Source organism: Candoia aspera, chromosome 14 (assembly GCF_035149785.1).
Source record: "Candoia aspera isolate rCanAsp1 chromosome 14, rCanAsp1.hap2, whole genome shotgun sequence".
Lineage (NCBI taxonomy): Eukaryota > Metazoa > Chordata > Lepidosauria > Squamata > Boidae > Candoia > Candoia aspera.
This window is the reverse complement of record NC_086166.1, coordinates 16,426,607-16,446,311: the sequence shown is the minus strand read 5'-3', so window position 1 is coordinate 16,446,311 and position 19,705 is coordinate 16,426,607. Positions and strand designations below refer to the sequence as shown.

The window sequence follows — 19,705 nt, the reverse complement described above, 5'->3', positions numbered from 1 at the left end:
CGGGCGGAGGAAGGAGCCGGGTGGCTCGGCCTGCGCTGGGAAGGTAAAGCTCGGCTGGCGCGGCTCTTAGGCGTTTCCCTCCCCGGTGCTTTATTAATCTGGTAGACGAAGGGTGGCCAGGTGACCGTGGGAGCCCGGCCTCTCTAGGACCGAGCCCCGCGACACGTGCTTGCAGAGGTGCCCTTGCCGGGCAGGGAGTCAGGCCAAATTCCTCCTGGACGCCTTTATTCAGTAATAAGCTCTGCAGAGCTCGGTTGGATTTTCCTCCGCAATTTTGTATCAGGCTGAGGTTTTCAACGGATGTGAAACGGGGATTTTCCAGAGTCCAAACTGACCTAATAAGTATAATTAATCGAGTGTTTTTCAGCAAGTGGAGGGCTGTATTGAGTAGAGTTCTGCCATTGCAGTAAAATTTTCCTTTTAAGTCCCAGAATGTGCGGAATCACAAGAAAGTCTCTGAGCATGCGCAGGCTTTCCTCTTGCTTCAAACTACTACTCAGAAAAAAAACACAGGCAGAGTCTTTTTTCCTCAAGTATTAAACAGTTCTGCCTATGGTACACAGAAGGTTATGCAGGAAGGTGTAGGAACTGTAACGTTTTTAGGATTAAATACTATAGCTGTATGGACAAACCATTAGAAGGCGGTTGTTTACTACAGACAGAACTGTAAGAATTGCTGGTGTACAGTAATAATGCAATAGGAAGTGGCTTGGAAAAGCTAATTGTATTATCACTATTACAGATTACTGATGTCCAACTCTGTTTAGCAGTGTTGATTCCTGCTAGAAGCAGCAGTAGTTCGTTATTGGTATGTTTGTTCTGCAGTTCCAGATGTTAGAAGGCAGTTGCTGAGTAAGATGGACCATGGAACAGAGAAACTTGGATTTCATCCGTATTCCTGCATTTGCAGATGACTGTAGCAATTACTTTAAGTTGGAAAAAGACAAGGAATGGACTTGTTATGGTTACGTATGCAGGGATTTTTAAACTGCGTTCCATGGAATTCCAGGGTTTTGCAAGAACTAGATGAGGTTCCACTAGGGACTAAGGGCAAAATATAGAAACAACCCCCCACCCCCGAAACCTTGAGTACAGCACATTTTCTGTCACTAGAGCTTTGCTTCTTGATCAGGGGTTCCAGACAGGTTCCCCAGCCTGAAAAAGTTTGAAAGCCCTGGATCTGTGGGACCACCTTTCTCTGTTTGGCCCCATCCCTGCTGGGCTTTAGAACAGCCTCACAGGCTCCAACTAAGAATCTGACCCCCATGCCCAGGAAGACATCCAGGTCTCCAAGGCTCTGTGAAAAGCCATCAGGGTCAGGGTCAATTTAATCTCAAGGGGTTGGTGTTCCAAACAACAGGCGCTGCAACAGAAAAAGCACACTTTTGGGGTCCAGAAAGATCACACTCCTTCACCAACAGCACGCCACTCCTGCCAGACTGAAGGGGATAGGTAGAAGCAATTGAGGAGAGGTGGTCCTGCAAACAACTTGGCACCATTCTGTGAAGGACACTACAAGCAGCACTTGAATTGCACCTGGAAGCACACTGGCAGCCAGTGCAGCTTGCAGAGCAGAGGTATGACATGGAGATGCCTGGGCCGCTGCATTCTGAACTAGCTGCAGCTTCTGGATGCTCTTCAAGGGCAGCTCCATATAGAACACATTGCAGTAATCCACTCAGGAGGTGACCAAGGCATGATCAGTCCCCATAGTATTTCATTTTGTACCTTTAGCATTCCGATTGCTTTTTTTGCATTTTTAATGTAGGCCACCTTGATTTTTTCTAATTTGGCAGCCATATAATCTAGTAAAGAAATACCTGATGTGTGTAGAAGTTTAGGCCAGGAAAACAAACACACATACACACAAGCTGTATGGGAAAAATGCACAAATGCTACAGAGGTCTATAAATGATTCAATTTTCTTCCCCAGGCCAGAAATAAGGATCCAAATTGCTGTGTGGAGAAATTGTTGCTCTTGAAGCCAAGCTAAACAGCAGCTACTTCACCCAGAGTTTACTGTTTTGAAGAGCTAATAATTGCAGCATGTCTTTGTCTAAGCCTATGAGCAAGTTCTGGGAATGGGGTAAGAATATCTTCTGTGTGGGGAGGAATTATGCAGCACATGCCAAGGAGCTGAAGAATGCCCTTCCCACTGAGCCACTTTTCTTCCTTAAGCCCTCCTCAGCCTATATCAGGGAAGGCAATGCCATCATCCAGCCCTACTACTGTAATAAGCTGCACCACGAGGTGGAACTGGGTGTGGTGATTGGGAAGAGAGCCCAGGGAGTTCCTCAGGAAGCAGCAATGGGTCATGTGGCAGGCTATGCTCTCTGCCTGGACATGACAGCCAGGGATACTCAGGAGGAGTGCAAGAAGAAAGGGCTTCCTTGGACTTTAGCCAAAGGATTCAGTACCTCCTGTCCAGTGAGTGACTTTGTACCCAAGGAGAAAGTCCCAGATCCACATCAGTTGAAGATCTGGCTGAAGGTAAATGGAGAGTTGCGTCAAGAAGGGAATACATCTGGCATGATGTTCACCATTCCATACATCATCAGCTACATCAGTGGAATTGTCACATTGGAAGAAGGGGATATCATCTTAACAGGGTCCCCTGAAGGAGTTTCTGCTGTGCAAGAGAAGGATGAAATAGAAGCTGGGATTGAGGGGCTGCTGAGAATGCAGTTTCAGGTAGTGCGGCAGAAAAGCCGTCCCTGATATGTGGGAAGTTCCTTTTCTCTGGAAGAAAAAAGAGTTGATTGCTCATACAAAGGCCACATTTTCTCCTTGTGAGATGGAAAATAGCAGGCTTTTCAGAAGACCCTACAATTATTGCCTTTTCTCATTCAGATGTCCTTGTCTCTCTTAAAGTGCAGACCACAGAGATCCCACCTATTGGGTACCAGACACAGTGACTTTAGTTGCATATAAGATAAACCAGAATATAGCAATAGGCTGACAAACACTCTCTAATTGCCTAGTTGGAGGAGCTACAGTAGTCCTTTTTTGGTTGCCCTGGTATGATTTGCAGATGAGAGATCTGGGCTGTTTCCCTTTGACAAGCTCAGGTTTGGGAGCTGTGTTTGTTGTCAATTTCCTATTTCTGGCTTGTCTGGAAAAGGCCAGCCTGCCACTGTAAATAAAAAGCCTATATATTTTTAAAACTGCAAAACACTATGTATCATATAATCATAACCCACCTTCCTTAAAAATGTAGCCAAATAATGGAGTTTTGTGCCAGATTATATTGTTTAAAATTATATTTCATATGATGTGATTTGAAAAGCACTTTGCAATGAAGCCAAAACTTGTCTTTGTTTCTGTGAATAAATGCCACACAATTCATAATATTACTTGCCTATTGTCTGTGAAATGAAATGTAGTTAGCAATTTTGCAACATAGATCATAGGTATTTGTTTTCCACTGTTGCAGACTTGAAGGGGGGGGAGTGGGAAAGTGCTGAGAGAGAGGACACTCCTTACATCTGATGAGTTCATGGTTTGTGCAACACATGAAGGTGCTTCTCTCCCAGCTGAAATTCTCAACTATTATAGTGAACCATCTCTCACTACAGAACGTCCTGGATGCCCTTCATTTTTGAGGTAATCTGAAATTAAACATGCTTGTGAAGAAGATTGAAAACGTATATTCCTTCTACATTTTAATGGAAAAATACATCTTGGAGAGTGAAGCAAGCTCAACTGTTAATCAAAATCAGATATAATCTTACCACCTAAATAAAGTATATCTTACAGGCCTTTGCACTGAGTGTGCACCCACCTCCAAAGATGGCATTTCACCATGCTATGATAAAATGAGAATTCCAGTTGTTTTGAAGATGCACAATGTAGTTATTTTCCTTTTCCAGGCAGGTTTTGACAAGCCTCCATTGGATCTGCTAGCTTGCAAGAAAGTAGTTTCACTCTCAGCCCAGTTCGTGCTGTGGTAGAAAGAATAACCTGTGGGAGTAAATTTACAAATCAGTGCTTTTACAAACAATTTTTAAAGATTTTGCCCTCTCTTTATAACAAAAAACTTCATACAAAACTTGAATTACACAATGGCTATGTTCCTGTAACACGTTTAACTTAGTTAATGAATTAGCCCATTTTTCTGGGTACACGCAATATACTGAACCATAAGCTTTTGTTGTTTATTTGTTTAGTCGCTTCCGACTCTTCGTGACTTCATGGACCAGCCCACGCCAGAGCTTCCTGTCGGTCGTCAACACCCCCAGCTCCCCCAGGGACAAGTCCGTCACCTCTAGAATATCATCCATCCACCTTGCCCTTGGTCGGCCCCGCTTCCTTTTGCCTTCCACTCTCCCTAGCATCAGCATCTTCTCCAGGGTGTCCTGTCTTCTCATTATGTGGCCAGACTATTTCAGTTTTGCCTTTAATATCATTCCCTCAAGTGAGCAGTCTGGCTTTATTTCCTGGAGGATGGACTGGTTTGATCTTCTTGCAGTCCAAGGTACTTTCAGAATTTTCCTCCAACACCACAGTTCAAAAGCATCGATCTTCCTTCGCTCAGCCTTCCTTATGGTCCAGCTCTCGCAGCCATATGTTACTACGGGGAACACCATTGCTTTAACTATGCGGGCCTTTGTTGTCAGTGTGATGTCTCTGCTCTTAACTATCTTATCGAGATTTGTCATTGCTCTTCTCCCAAGGATTAAGCGTCTTCTGATTTCCTGACTGCAGTCAGCATCTGCAGTAATCTTTGCACCTAGGAATACAAAGTTTTTCACTGCTGCTACGTTTTCTCCCTCTATTTGCCAGTTATCAATCAAGCTGGTTGCCATAATCTTGGTTTTTTTGAGGTTTAGCTGCAAGCCAGCTTTTGCACTTTCTTCTTTCACCTTCATCATAAGGCTCCTCAGTTCCTCTTCACTTTCAGCCATCGAAGTGGTATCATCTGCATATCTGAGATTGTTAATGTTTCTTCCAGAGATTTTAACTCCAGCCTTGGATTCCTCAAGCCCATTGACACTAACTAAGGTTATCACAAGCAAATGCATCTGCTAGGTTATTAATGGACCTGGTTAAGCATGTTGTATGAACATAAACATATAGTTTCAAGTAGGAGAGAAGCAGTGTTCTTGCATTGTGTTCTCATTAATCCCCCCAGCTGTTTTTTCTTTTAATCTTTTTCCATTGGTGAGATCACAGATAAATTAGAATACTGTACTGTAAAGAACTTTCTACAGGTCTGAAAAACTTCAGTTGATGCTCCCCAACCCCAAATAAATTTTGTGTCATCAGTGCCATGTCTAATAAAATTCATAAGATGGAAGACTATTTCATAAATAATACTTATTCGAGAAGCATGGAAGCACCCTCTGTTCCATTTGTATCTCCTAGATTTTATATTGCTAGAGAATGTTGACAAAATATTTGAGCAGTTATATGCATGAATTTACTAGCTTCTAGAAATTCTGAACTATTTTTTAGAAAAGCCTTTGGTTTTTGAAGTTTCTGGATAATGTTTCTGGCCCCTCTCCTATTCAATTTCTGTATCAACTCCATGGTGGACCATCTCCACAACACAAACATTCACCCCCCCAAAACTTGGTGGAAGACACATCTCTGTTCTACTCTATGCAGATGATGCAGCAATACTTTCAAGAACACCTATTGGCCTTAAAAGAGCACTGAGAACACTAACAGTACTGCAAGGAAGACTAGAACTCAGTTATCAGAAAACTAAAATCATGGCATTTGCTAAAAGGCACAAGAGCCACTCCTGGAGCATAGATGGCCACAAAATTGAGCAGGTCTCATGTTTCATATACCTGGGAATAGTCCTTCACCCTGCCAGCAGTAGAAAAGCCCATGGGGACCATGTTGCTGAAATTGCACAGAGGAGCTCATCTGCCATTCTTAAATACCTCAAGTCAAGAGGTGGCCGCTATATACCTGCAGCACCAAAATTATTTGAAGCCAAGCCAATAGCACAACTCCTGTATGGTGCCCAGCATGGCCCCTTCTCGAATTTTGCACCATTGGAACTTGTGCAATCCAAATTTCTAAGATCAGCCCTTCAAGTCCCAAAATCTGTCTCTAATGCTGCCCTGAGACTAGAGACAGGCCTCATGAAAGTGGAGACCAGGGTGTGGGTGGTCATACTCATCTATTGGCTCAGATTATCCCTTTTTCCCCTTGGCCTTGCCCCATTAACTATGAGGGATGACTTTCAGTCCACATGGACACCGGCAGTGAAGACTAAAATCTCATCCTTGGGCTTCTCTCCAGATCTACTACTCAGCAGGGGATAGGATCAGGCCAAGGCACTCATCAAACAGCGTGTAGCAGACAGAGCACCAATTGGACTTAGCCAGGTCCCCAACCTTTATTGCCAGTGAATTCAGCAGGTATTCTGCCTCCCCTATGACATAACTAAACTCCAGGTACCCAACCGTTGGAGGGCCTTTACTCTGGCAAGATGTCACACACACACCCCTCCAGCTGTCTTTGAAGGCTGATACAGGAAGACTCCTTACCCTGTGAGGAAGAGACAAGGCCCCTGTGACTCTGGTCACACACAGACGACAGAGCATGTGCTCCTCCAGTGCCAGTTTTATAGAGACATTCGTACTAGCCTCATCTCACCATTACTGTATAAATACTGAAGGTGCCCAGGACAATTTTACACCTCCCTGCTGCTCTCAGATACCAACCGTGCTACAACAGACAACGTTGCCAGGTTCTGCGCAGCAGCGCTTAAAATTCGCCGGATGACGACCGGTGCCACAAACTAGCATTTATTTTATCACACTAGAGTACTGTATAGATACACTAACCTTTATGGTCCCCTATACCCATCTAATGTTCCTACCCCTCCTTCTAGATTTTCTTTTCTTCCCTTTTTCCTTTTCTTTTACACTTCAGTGTTTTAGCTTTCTATATTAGATTTTAATGTATTTTCTATGCTTTTAACTGACTGTATCCCACCCTCCTCATACTGGGCTTTGACTGTAAAAGATTTATTTGTTTGAACTAACTATTTTTCAGAAAAGCCTTTGATTTTTGAAGTTTCTGGATAATGTGTTCCAAAATATTGCAGCCACCACAGAAATATCTTTTTCTTGCAGTTCTCAGTATTTCATTCAGTGGGAGGAACTGGTAATAGATTTTGAGCAGATGTTAGTGGTTGTGGGAAATGGTGTTCTCTTGGTTTAGGACAGTATTACTGTATTGTTGTTGTTGTTATTATTATTTTATCCTGCCTATCTGTCTCTGTCTGTCTCAAGGCAGCAAACATACTTAATACTCCTGCCTCCTGTTTCACTACAATAACAACCCTGGAAGGTGGGTTGGGTTGAGAGAAAGAGGTCACCCACATGGCTTTCGTGCCTAAGGGAGGCCTAGAATTCAGAGTCTCCTGGTTTCTAGGTCAGCATCTTAACCACTACACCAAACTGGCTCTTACTTTTATATTTTATTCTACTTACTTTATTATTACTATTTATTTATTATACTTACTTTAAAATAAATTTTGCTTCTTTCTAGAAGAAGTTGCCATTTTAATGCTGTCTTTTGTGCTTCTGTCAGAGCTTGAAATTCTTGGACCTAGTGGAGTGATCCCAGTTTAATTTGTTAAAACTGCACATAGGTCTGCAAAGAACCATAATTCAGCAATAAAACGTTCCCCTCCAGAATGGGGTATAATGATCAGAAGACTAAATTTTCTGCAGGGCAAATAACAGTAAATGCTTACTTTTCACAATTTCTCTAGAAAGAAAGTACATTTAAAATGAATCAAAATGATTAAACAATTAGCTGCAATTATCACTTCAATATAAATGCTGTCCCAAGAGTAAATTGCTTATGTCCAATTGGTTTCTGTAGAGTGCTCATAATATATATTAGCTCTGAAGCAAAACTAGTGATGCCTTTTGATATCGTAGGAGTTTAGTAAATTTATGGTGGAATAGCTTTTAATAGGATGGAGTCTGTTTCATTAAATGCAGCAACTGGCATCAAGATTTACAAGCATTTTTGTATCCATAAATTTCCATCATCTGAATTGGCCCCAAACATTATTGATGAGAGATCCCAGGAATTTTGCTGGCATAAAAAGCCCTAAAAGAATAAACTCAAGTAGAAAACTATTTCTGATGTTCTTACCGTGTAACCTAAAGTTTCTTCAGCTATTATATCTGAGAGAGTGCAGAAGTGAAGAGTGCCTGTGTGGTCAGTTAGATCAACTAGTAAATCAAAGCTGGCAAACACTGGCACAGCATCAGCATCTAAGGAGTTAGTGCTGCTACAGAAAGAACATGTATTTGTCTTTTCATTGACAACATAGTGGCACTTGACACTACAAAGAAAAAAAGAAAAAGGAAACATATACTGTACATTAATATGTATACAGCTAACTGATTTTCAAATTGATTTTTCTGTGTTACAACTATTTTTTCCAAATTAAGCAGACTGATGAATGGAAAGTGGTTTGATCATTGAATCCATAACCAAAGGAGATAGTAGACTTCACTGAATAGATTAAAGCAGAAGCTGGGTAACCATTTGGCAGGGATGCTTTAATTAGGCTTACTACAATGAGCAGGGGGTTCGATTTCAGAGCCTAAAGAGTCCATTTCAATGTACAAATTCAGTGGCTTTCCAGAATAATTTGAAATTGAGAAGAGAATAAATGTCCAGGATGCTACTGAGTATAACCTAATGAGGTACTTACCATCTGTTCCGTATTACTTTACTTGCTTCATTATCAATATTCAATGTAGAAATGTAGGCAAAAATAATGCCATAAAATGGTTCTGGTTTTCCATCATTTTGCAAAGCTTTCATCTTTAATTGTTCCACAGTATAAATGTCAGCTATTGTCTGCACTACAGATAACAAGAAAAAAGTCCATCTGAAAACAAATCTTGACTGAAGTCAAACTCATGAATGGCTTCATTCTGCAAAGCAACATGAGACTTCAGGGCAGCATGATCCCCAACCCCTATAATAAGCTAATAATTGCTGGGTTCATGCAACACACTAACCACAATTTACAAACCACAGTGACTAGATTCATACATAATGCAAAACCATAAACCAAACAAATTATATTGTCCGTTAGCATGATGAAAGATTTAGGAAATTTCCATTCACTTCAGTGGATTTTGCAGTTAAAAACAAACCAGAGCAAAATAATTTAAAATAAAGTATAGATCAAATAGATACTGATTTATGTATGTATTGCCTTTTCACCCTGTAAGGATCACTGGAAGAATAATTTCCTTCTTTGTGATAACCAGAATTGTTACTTTTTCATGAATCTGGTTTCCCAGACTGGTCTAACCTTGTAGTCATTGGCCTGTAGTAGCTGAATATTCTTCATTTCAAAACTATTATTTCTCCAATTTGTGTGCCATTTCCTTGGGAAACATGATTAGACAGACAGACAGACAGACAGATGTTTTAGGTTTTATACAAGCAAAGTTCCAATCAGTTATAAGGAGTGGCTACTATTTAAAAGAGAGAACTGACAATTAAGATCTCAATGATCATATAAGAAGCAATTAAACTATTTAAAAAAACACTCACAATTTATGGACTCCTTGAACTGATCTCTCATTTCATCATCCAAGTCTAATATTTCTGGACTTTGTCTTATAAAGTTGAATAAAATATTTGCTTCTGCTGTATCTTGAAAAAATATTTTTCAATACAATATTAATACAAGTAAATCTGCAATGCCACAACATATTATGAGAATCTTAGATGAAAGACTTGTATGTTACAGATGATGCAGGGGTGGGTGGGGGGAGCCATTATAACTTCAAACCTATAAAATGGCCTTACAGAAAAACAGTAAGGTTGGCAGGGGATCTCTACTAAATTTGCTTTCTCTAAAAAAAATAAGAGTTGGAGGTTAAACCTTTGTATATGCATAGCTATAATTATTTATTACCATATTTATGGAAACTTTTATTTCAGATCAAAATCACTGATTTTAAATTCATTAGAATCAATAAAATTCTATTATTCTATTCTATTATTTATTCTATTATTCTATTAAAATTCTATTATTCTATTCTATTCCATTCATTAGAATCAATAAAATAAGGCATTTTATGATATATTAAACAGGATTTAAGAACTATTTCTTACCAGGATTAATAGTAATGATGGTCCTTGAGATTACAGTTGCAATCATACAGTTTCTAAATTTGTCAAAATTTATTCTTACATCAGATGCAAATATTACTGAGAAAGAAAATACAATGTGATTATTCCAGGCAAACTTTAGATAGCTTAACAAAATCTACTGTATTGAAAATGAAAAGATGGTACCTGTTTCTTGGGGTACCCAGCTCTGTGCAAGCTGAATAGATTCATGGTCCCAGCTGAAAAAACAATAAGTTAATACAAACAAATGCTTATTTGTTTAAAGTGTTTATGATTGTAAATAACCAGGGAAGTATCCAAATTTTAAAAGCATATAAGCATATACTAATACTATAAATAAAACTAGTAAATAAAAGACAAAAACAAACAAAGCAAACACATGATCGATCAAATGTTTCTCTGAACCTATAACATTACCTCCCTCCCTAAAAATTACACAATCAGGAACTATCCTACTAAAGGGATTCCAGAGCAAGTAGAAAGACCTTTCTTTTATCTTCACATAAAATGTCCTTCCAAACAGAAAAATACTTGACAATGGGTTTAACTCAATACCATAGGATAGCTATTACCAGAGCAAGATTCAAGCAGATTCTATGGTCAACTATGGACAATTTCACCAAGTGCCATATTTTGAGAGAATATGTGTCTATGGAGCAATAGAAATAGAAGACCTGGCACATGTCCTATTCAGCAGTCAAGGGCTCCCTACTTACAGATATTACTTGACAGAACCATATATTGGGACTCTAACAAAAGATGATCTTATTTCCTTCAGGGCACAAACTTATATGGAATCACTAGAACTGTTAAGTTTATAGCCATGGCTGTCCAACAGAAAATATGGTTTATAGAACACATTGGGGTTGCATGCAAAGGTGATGAATTCACCTAAACACACAAAGTTTTCGAATTTTAATATCCATCTTATTATAAGGTGGATATTATAATCTTATAAGAGAGCCAGTTTGGATTAATGGTTAAGGCAACAGTTCTAGTCCCGCCTTAGGCATGAAAGCCGGCTGGGTGACCTTGGGCCAGTTCCTCTCTCTCAGCCCAACCCACCTCACAGGGTTGTTGTTGTGGGGAAAATAGGAGGAGGAAGGAGTATTTGGTACCTTTGCCACCTTGAGTTATTTATTAAAAAAAAATAAAGGTGGGATAAAAAAATCAAATAATTCATTTTATTGTTTTACAGGTTTTATAGTTTTAAATTGTTTATTTTGTTGTAAACTGCACAGAGTCTGCCTTTGGGGGGAGATGGGCGGTGACAGAAATTTGAAATATAAATAAATAAATAAATAAATAACTCTGCACTCTAGTTTATCTTATACTATTTTATCTTACTTTTCATCCTTACTTAACTTACCTTACTATATTTTATCTATTTTATCTCACTGTAGTCTAGTCTCTAATAGGTAGAAGGCTTCATATGAGAAGACACATCCAGACAGGTTAGATTTAAGAGGTTCAAAATATCAGGGCTGTGCAGCACTTTGGATATGGTTCTAAGAAGATATGTCTGAACAAGTGGAGGGCATGAATATAGCACTTATCTGCAACTCCTTAAAACAGCTATTTTAAAGGGTCATAGAGGCACATGCTTCAGCAAAGGATCGTTACCTTGTTGTGGTGCTGGAGCTTGAGCACCTCAATGATGCCATGAGCTAAACCGTGAAGGGCCACCCAAGACGGGAAGGTCATGACAGAGAGGTCAGACTAAATGCGATCCCTGGGGAAGGTAATGGCAACCCACCCCAGTATTCTTGCCGTGAAAACTAAATGGATCAGTACAACCAGAGATATGTCAGTATACCATCGGAAGATGAGACCCCCAGGTCGGAAGATGGTCAAAATGCTACTGGGGAGGAACAGAGGATGAGCTCAACTAGCCCCAGACGTGATGACGCAGCTAGCTCAAAGCCGAAAGGACGGCTAGCGGCCGACGGTGCTGGTGGTGAACGGCGAATCCGATGTTCTAAGGATCAACATACCATTGGAACCTGGAATGTAAGATCTATGAGCCAGGGCAAATTGGATGTGGTTATTGGTGAGATGTCAAGATTAAAGATAGACATTCTGGGCGTCAGTGAACTGAAATGGACTGGAATGGGCCACTTCACATCAAATGACCACCAGATCTACTACTGTGGACAAGAGGACCACAGAAGAAATGGAGTAGCCTTCATAATTAATAGTCAAGTGGCTAAAGCAGTGCTTGGATACAACCCAAAAAACGACAGAATGATCTCAATTCGAATTCAGGGCAAGCCATCTAACATCACAGTGATCCAAATATACGCCCCAAACACAGATGCTGAAGAAGCTGAAGTAGAGCAGTTCTATGAGGATCTGCAGCACCTACTGGACAACACGCCTAAAAGAGATGTTATTTTCATCACAGGAGACTGGAATGCTAAGGTGGGCAGTCAAATGACACCTCGAATTACAGGTAAGTATGGCCTGGGAGAACAAAATGAAGCAGGACATAGGCTGATAGAATTTTGCCAAGACAATTCACTCTGCATAACAAACACTCTCTTCCAACAACCTAAGAGACGGCTTTATACATGGACTTCACCAGATGGACAACACCGAAATCAGATTGATTACATCCTTTGCAGCCAAAGGTGGCGGACATCTGTACAGTCGGTAAAAACAAGGCCTGGAGCTGACTGTAGTTCCGATCACAAACTTCTTCTTGCACAATTTAGGATCAGACTAAAGAGATTAGGGAAGACCCACAGATCAGCTAGATATGAGCTCACTAATATTCCTAAGGAATATGCAGTGGAGGTGAAGAATAGATTTAAGGGACTGGACTTAGAAGATAGGGTCCCAGAAGAACTCTGGACAGAAGTTGGCAGCATTGTTCAGGAGGCGGCAACAAAATACATCCCAAAGAAAGAGAAAACCAAGAAGGCAAAATGGCTGTCTGCTGAGACACTAGAAGTAGCCCAAGAAAGAAGGAAAGCAAAAGGCAACAGTGATAGGGGGAGATATGCCCAATTAAATGCAAAATTCCAGAGGTTAGCCAGAAGAGCTAAGGAATTATTTTTAAACAAGCAATGTGCGGAAGTCGAAGAAGACAATAGAATAGGAAGGACAAGAGACCTCTTCCAGAAAATTAGAAACATTGGAGGTAAATTCCAGGCCAAAATGGATATGATCAAAAACAAAGATGGCAAGGACCTAACAGAAGAAGAAGAGATCAAGAAAAGGTGGCAAGAATATACAGAAGACCTGTATAGGAAGGATAACAATATCGGGGATAGCTTTGACGGTGTGGTCAGTGAGCTAGAGCCAGACATCCTGAAGAGTGAGGTTGAGTGGGCCTTAAGAAGCATTGCTAATAACAAGGCAGCAGGAGACGACGGCATCCCAGCTGAACTGTTCAAAATCTTGCAAGATGATTGTCATGAGTGCCGTTGAGCTGAAGACATCAGCGCAATGGCACACATGACAATAACAAGGAAACAGGGGAAGGGGCTCAAGATAAGTAACCATCAACTTACAAAGACTAAAGAACAAGACACAATGGCTAAGCGGATCGCGAGGCACACCCAAGCTGTTAGCGCTAGCGCACCGGAGATCGCCCAGCTGACAGCAATCACCGGAGGAATAGGGAAACCGATGATGGGAGATCCCGGAGCGCCAGCGGGGCCTCGCAACCCCTCACCTACCGGCAAGACAGCATGTTGGACAAAGGGGGGTGACGTAACCGCGAGTGAGGGGGCGCTGACCGGCGCGGGGTATTTAAACCCCGCACCGGCGCGCTCCTGTCACTCTCAGCTTTTTTCTACCACTGTATCTACACTACGAATAAACCAGAGCCTGCTTCAACGGAATCAGTGTCTGTGTGTTACTCGGAGGTAGGCAGCGCATGACATAAAGCTGAGAGTCATAAACTCAGCCTCACCGAGCCCCACCGGACGACAACGATCCGCGGGAGGAGTAGACGGCGAGAAGACCAGGAACGATGAGGCCGGCGCGACGCGGACAAGGGGGGCGAGCCGCATGGCAAGAAGCAGAAGAGGAGCGATCGAGGCCAGAGGCACCGCGGACTCCCGGAGCCATGGACGCCCACCCGGCCCAACCCGAGCCTCAGCTCCAACCCCAAGGGGAGATGGCGACGGAGGCAACCGGGCCACGGGAGGGAGCAACATACCTCCCGAAACCAGCGGAGAACCCCGCGCCCCACATCGCACCCCAGCCACGGGCGTGGAGCGGCAGCCCAACGGCGGTAAACACGGGGGAGGACGAAGAAGCAACCCAGCTGACGGCGGAGGAAACGGACCAACGGTCGGGAGGGCCTGAACCCCACCGGCGACCCACCCCCGCCGACACACCGATGGAACCGGCCCCAGCGGCGGCGCGGATCGCGGACGAGGACGCACAAGCTAGACTCGCGGCCATGGAGACCCAACTGAAGGAACTCCGGACCATGCTTCAGTCGTTGATGTCCCCCGCGCCGCCCAACGACGTCCCCGCACAGGTCCACACCTCGAGCGAGGCGGCGAACTCCCACGGGCCAGATGACGGTCAACAAACGGCCCAGGCGGACGCCACCGCAGGCCGGGAAGCGAGAGGAAGGGGCTCACAAAACGCCCGGGCCCCAAAGGACTTCCCCATCTTCTTTGATGGGAACCCCGCGAAACTGTCGTTCTTCATCACGAACGCCAGGGAGTTCATGGGGAGGCACGGACACTCCTATGACTCCGAAGCGGACAAGATCGCAGCCGTGGCGATCAAACTACAAGACCGGGCGGCGGACTGGTACGTCCAACTGTACGAGTCCAGCTCCCCCGCCCTCGCCAACTTCCCCGCCTTCATCAACGAGATGAAGAGCTACTTTGAGGACCCACTAGCCAACGTGAGGGCGAAAAGCGCACTCCAAAGACTTAAACAGGGCGCACGCACTGTCCCGGACTACGCCCTCGAGTTCAAAGCCCTCGCAGGGAAGGTCAATGACTGGTCCGAGACCACCCTGCTGGAAATGTTCAAAAGGGGGCTCAACCGCGACGTACTCCAATGGGCCCTCTACCGCGACGACCCAGAGACTCTACACGGGTGGATCCACCTCGCGGGGAAAGCAGAACACGCGCACCGCACCTTCCTCATGACAACTACGGAAGACACAACCAACACCTGGCAAAAGGTACCCGCACCACACGGGGGGACGGCCGGTCCCACATACCCTAGGAAGAAATTTAATCGCGGGCCCTGCGGGAGGTGTGGAAAACTGGGGCACCAGACGGCAGACTGCTTCGCCAACCGACCACCGGCCAGTGTGCCTAAACCCGCCCCGAAAACTAGCATCAAACCACCTAAACCGCCGCCGCCCCCTCACCGCCGAATGACCGGAGCCACAGCAACACCAGAGGAAGGCTGGGACGCCTACTGGGGGAAGAGGACGCCGTAGACCCAGACCAGCCGGCGGGAAACGCTCCCCGCCTGCCCTGAAACGCGTTGCGAGGCAGGCGGTGGGACAGCAGCGCGGACCACCTCGATGGAACGGCGAAAGCTCCGTTATAATGGCGGCAATCAAACTCTCTGCCGGCAATGGAGCCACCACGGCCGCGGCACTAGTGGACTCGGGGTGCTCGAAAAACCTCATCCACCCCGACTTAGTCGCCAAACCCGACCTCCGCTGCTCCCCCCTCCCCACGCTGCTGGCATTCCACCAGCTGGACGGCTCAACAGCGGGAGGGAAACCAGCCACGATGCAGACCGAGCCGGTCACCCTGCAAATGGGCACTCACACCGAACGCACATCGTTCGTTGTCACCCACATCGGACGACCCATTGCAGTCTTGGGAATGCCATGGCTCGCGACAAACAACCCGCGCATCGACTGGGAGACCCGCACCTTCACATTTGGCGACGGCGAGTACCGGGCGCCAGTTCCGGCGGGCAGAACCAACCCCACTGTGGGACGAGCAGAGGCGACTACACAGGACAACGCAGCTACCACAGCAGACAATACGCCGACTTCTCCGAGGTCTTCGGAGAGGCGGAAGCTGACCAACTACCCCCCCACCGCAAGACGGACTGCCGGATTGACCTGCTGCCCGACGTCCCCTTACCTAGACCGAAGATCTACTCGATGACCCCGAAGGAGATGGCAACCCTCCGGGAGTTCATCGATAAAAACCTAGAGAGGGGATTCAATACTGTGCTCACCGGTCGGAGCCCCCGTCTTATTCCGGGAGAAGAAAGACGGCACCCTACGGCTCTGCACCGACTACTGGGGCCTAAACGCGGCTTCCCTGTCCAACAAATACCCCTTACCCCTGGTGAAAGATATGCTCGCCCACCTGTCCACGGGCAAGGTCTTCTCCAAGCTGGACCTTCGCAAGGCGTACTACCGCATCCGAATCAGGGAGGGGGACGAATGGAAGACTGCGTTCAACTGCCCCCTAGGCGCCTTCCAGTACAAAGTGCTGCCGTTCGGACTCGCGGGGGCCCCGGGGGTGTTTATGCAGCTCATCAATGAGGTCCTGCATGAACACCTGTTCAAAGGAGTCCTCGTCTACATAGACGACGTCCTTATCTACACTAAAACGCACGAGGAACATGTGACCCTAGTCAGACAAGTCCTCGATAAGCTCAGAAGGGCGCAGCTCTATGCCAAACCCGCAAAGTGCGAATTCCATAAAGCGCGCCTAGACTACCTGGGGTACCGAATCTCCGGAGACGGCATAGAAATGGACCCCGCAAAAGTCGAGGCGGTGCTGAACTGGGAACGCCCCTGCAACAGACGCCAACTCCAGAGCTTCCTCGGCTTCGCGAATTTTTACAGATCATTCGCCCGGGGGTTCGCAGAGATAGCCCTCCCCCTAACGGACCTCCTCAAAACCAAAGGGGTGGGGGACACCCGACGCGCCAAGAACCTGGGCACAGTATTGAATTGGACTCCCGCGTGCCAGACCGCATTCAATAAGTTGAAAGCGCTGTTCACCACAGAGCCAATCCTCGCGCACCCGGACCCAGAACGGCCGTTCGTGGTCCAAGCCGACGCCTCAGACTTCTCCCTGGGGGCCATCCTACTCCAAAAGGACCCCACAGGACTCCTGAAACCATGCGCCTACCTGTCGAGGAAATTCTCCGAGACAGAAAGGCGATGGCATGTCTGGGAGAAGGAAGCCTTCGCGGTAAAATCGGTGCTGGAAACATGGCGACACCTACTCGAAGGAGCCGCCCAACCATTCGAGGTCTGGACCGACCACCGGAACCTCGAGGCCCTCCAAACGCCCAGACGCCTCAGCCCAAAACAGGTCCGATGGGCCCAATTCTTCAGCCGCTTCAACTTCCAGCTGAAGTTCATGCCGGGTAAAAAGAACTTCCTGGCTGACGCCCTTTCCCGACTGCCCCAAGACGAAGAGCCCGCCCCAGACACCATTGGGACGGTCCTATCCGCTTCTCAACTGGGGATGGCCGTGACCACCCGGAGCGGCGTTCGGAGGCAGCTCGACTTTACGGCGCAACCGACGGCGGGACAACCTGTGACCAGACGACGCCAACCGCAACTACCAGGGGGGATACTCACGGACCTCGCCGCCGCCCTCAAAACCGACCCCTGGTTCCTGGCAAACCCCGACAAGGTAACGATGGCACAGGACCTGGCATGGGAGGAAGGCAGAATCTATGTCCCGGACTCGCAACGCCAAGCGATCTTACATAGATCCCACGACGCCAAGCAAGCGGGACACTTTGGGTTCCTTAAGACCCTGCACCTAACAAGGCGTCAATTCTGGTGGCCCGCGCAACGATGGGACGTGAAAGCTTACGTAGCGTCCTGCCCAACGTGCGCCAGAGCCAAACGGGCACCAGGCAAACCCGCGGGGCTTCTACAACAGGTGGCAGAACCCTCCCGCCCATGGGAGGAAATCTCCATGGATTTTATAGTGGACCTCCCACCCAGCCAGAAGAAAACGGCCATTTGGGTGGTGAAAGACTATTTTTCGAAACAGGCCCACTTCATCCCCTGCACATCGGTCCCGTCCGCACAACTAGCCAAACTCTTCCTCATCCACGTGTACAGGTTACACGGATGTCTCACACGTGTGGTGACCAACAGGGGCACACAATTCACTTCTAAATTCTGGCGGGCCTTCCTAAAGCTGACGGGGACCCAACAGGCCCTATCCACTGCCTGGCACCCCCAGACGGACGGAGCCACAGAGGTCCTTAATGCCACCCTAGAACAATTCATACGCTCATACACCAACTACCATCAAGACGACTGGGCCGAACTGCTCCCGTTCGCCGAAGTCGCATACAACAACGCCATTCACACGAGCATGGGGAAAACTCCGTTCGAGGTAGTCTCGGGGCGCGACTTCGTCCCCATACCGGAGCTACCACAACCCCCGGAGCCCCAGGTGGACGCTAGCAACTGGGGACGGAAGATTGCGGAATCGTGGCCAATAATCACGGCAGCGCTGAAGGAAGCACAGGCGGCCTACAAAGAGCAGGCCGACAAGCACCGGCGCCAACAACCGACGTTCCAGGCGGGGGATATGGTCTACCTATCCACCAAATTCCTAAAGTCGCCCCAACCCTCGAAAAAACTGGGGCCTAAGTACATCGGGCCGTTCCGAGTCACGCAGAACCCGGTGGCAATATGCCTGGACCTGCCACACAACCTACGGAGACTCCACCCGGTATTCCACACCAGCCTCCTGAAACCGGCAACCACCTCCCGATGGCACCCAAGCACGCCACTGCCCTCACCAGTGATGATCGACGGCCAACATCACTTTGACGTAAGGGACATACTCGACTCCCGCAGGCAACGGGGAACTTTACACTATTTGGTCAGGTGGAAACACTTCCCCCACCCAGAATGGGTGGCGGCGCACAACGTTAACGCGCCTGACCTGACCCGGGCTTTTCACCGGGCATACCCCGACAAGCCTAAGGCAAAACCAGCAAACCGGCACCTGCATAACCCCTCCCCCGCGCCCCCCCCGCCTACCGTGCCCCAAGGGAAAGGGCCCCCCCAAGCCCGCGACTTGGGTGGACCTCCCCCCCCGGGACTCACCCCCCCCGTCCCAGGCCCACGAGGCAGTGACAAGCGGTCGCCAGCACCCTCCCCCCGCCCCGGGCCCACGGGGGAGTGGCAATCAAGTCAACAGTGCATCCTGGGGGCAACGCCCAGGAGCACACATAACAAAGGCGACGCACTTAGAATAAAAAATAAGGGCCCTACCTGGAGCTGATAAGCACCCGACCAGCCACGCCTCTCTCCTCGTCGAACTGAACCAAACAAACAGGGTGTGGCCGGAGCATGCGCACGCCCAGGGTGTGACCGGGGCATGCGCACGAAGAACACACCCTACAGGGACACGTGGTAGAGGGCGGAACAAAGGGAGGGGCGAAAACACTCCGGCGGGAAATTCGGAAAAAAAAACAAACACCATTTTGACAGCTCTCCTGAAAAAACAACAACAACAACAACAACAGAAAAAACCCGGAAAGCCGGGGGGGGGCACTATTCGGACAGGGGGCAGTATGTCATGAGTGCCATTGAGCTGAAGACATCAGCGCAATGGCACACATG

At 46.6% G+C, this 19,705-nt stretch overlaps 2 protein-coding genes across 2 annotated transcripts in view; one reads left to right on the top strand and one right to left on the bottom strand.

The window, feature by feature from the left end:
* The first annotated feature begins 1,949 nt into the window (after window positions 1–1,949).
* FAHD1 (fumarylacetoacetate hydrolase domain containing 1) lies at window positions 1,950–3,353 on the top strand. Its single transcript, XM_063314748.1, has one exon. The coding sequence runs from the start codon at window positions 2,047–2,049 to the stop codon at window positions 2,716–2,718; it is 672 nt and encodes a 223-aa protein (XP_063170818.1). The 5' UTR covers window positions 1,950–2,046; the 3' UTR covers window positions 2,719–3,353.
* Window positions 3,354–3,755: 402 nt separating this feature from the next.
* Window positions 3,756–19,705, bottom strand: part of MEIOB (meiosis specific with OB-fold) — a 46,405-nt gene continuing 30,455 nt past the window's right edge. The window contains exons 7-13 of the mRNA XM_063314741.1: window positions 10,306–10,358; window positions 10,123–10,218; window positions 9,556–9,657; window positions 8,699–8,852; window positions 8,131–8,323; window positions 7,486–7,572; window positions 3,756–3,960 (exon numbers count right to left, since the gene is read on the bottom strand). Coding sequence (XP_063170811.1) covers window positions 3,853–3,960; window positions 7,486–7,572; window positions 8,131–8,323; window positions 8,699–8,852; window positions 9,556–9,657; window positions 10,123–10,218; window positions 10,306–10,358 — 793 coding nt within the window. The 3' untranslated portion in view covers window positions 3,756–3,852. The remainder of the gene's footprint in view (window positions 3,961–7,485; window positions 7,573–8,130; window positions 8,324–8,698; window positions 8,853–9,555; window positions 9,658–10,122; window positions 10,219–10,305; window positions 10,359–19,705) is intronic.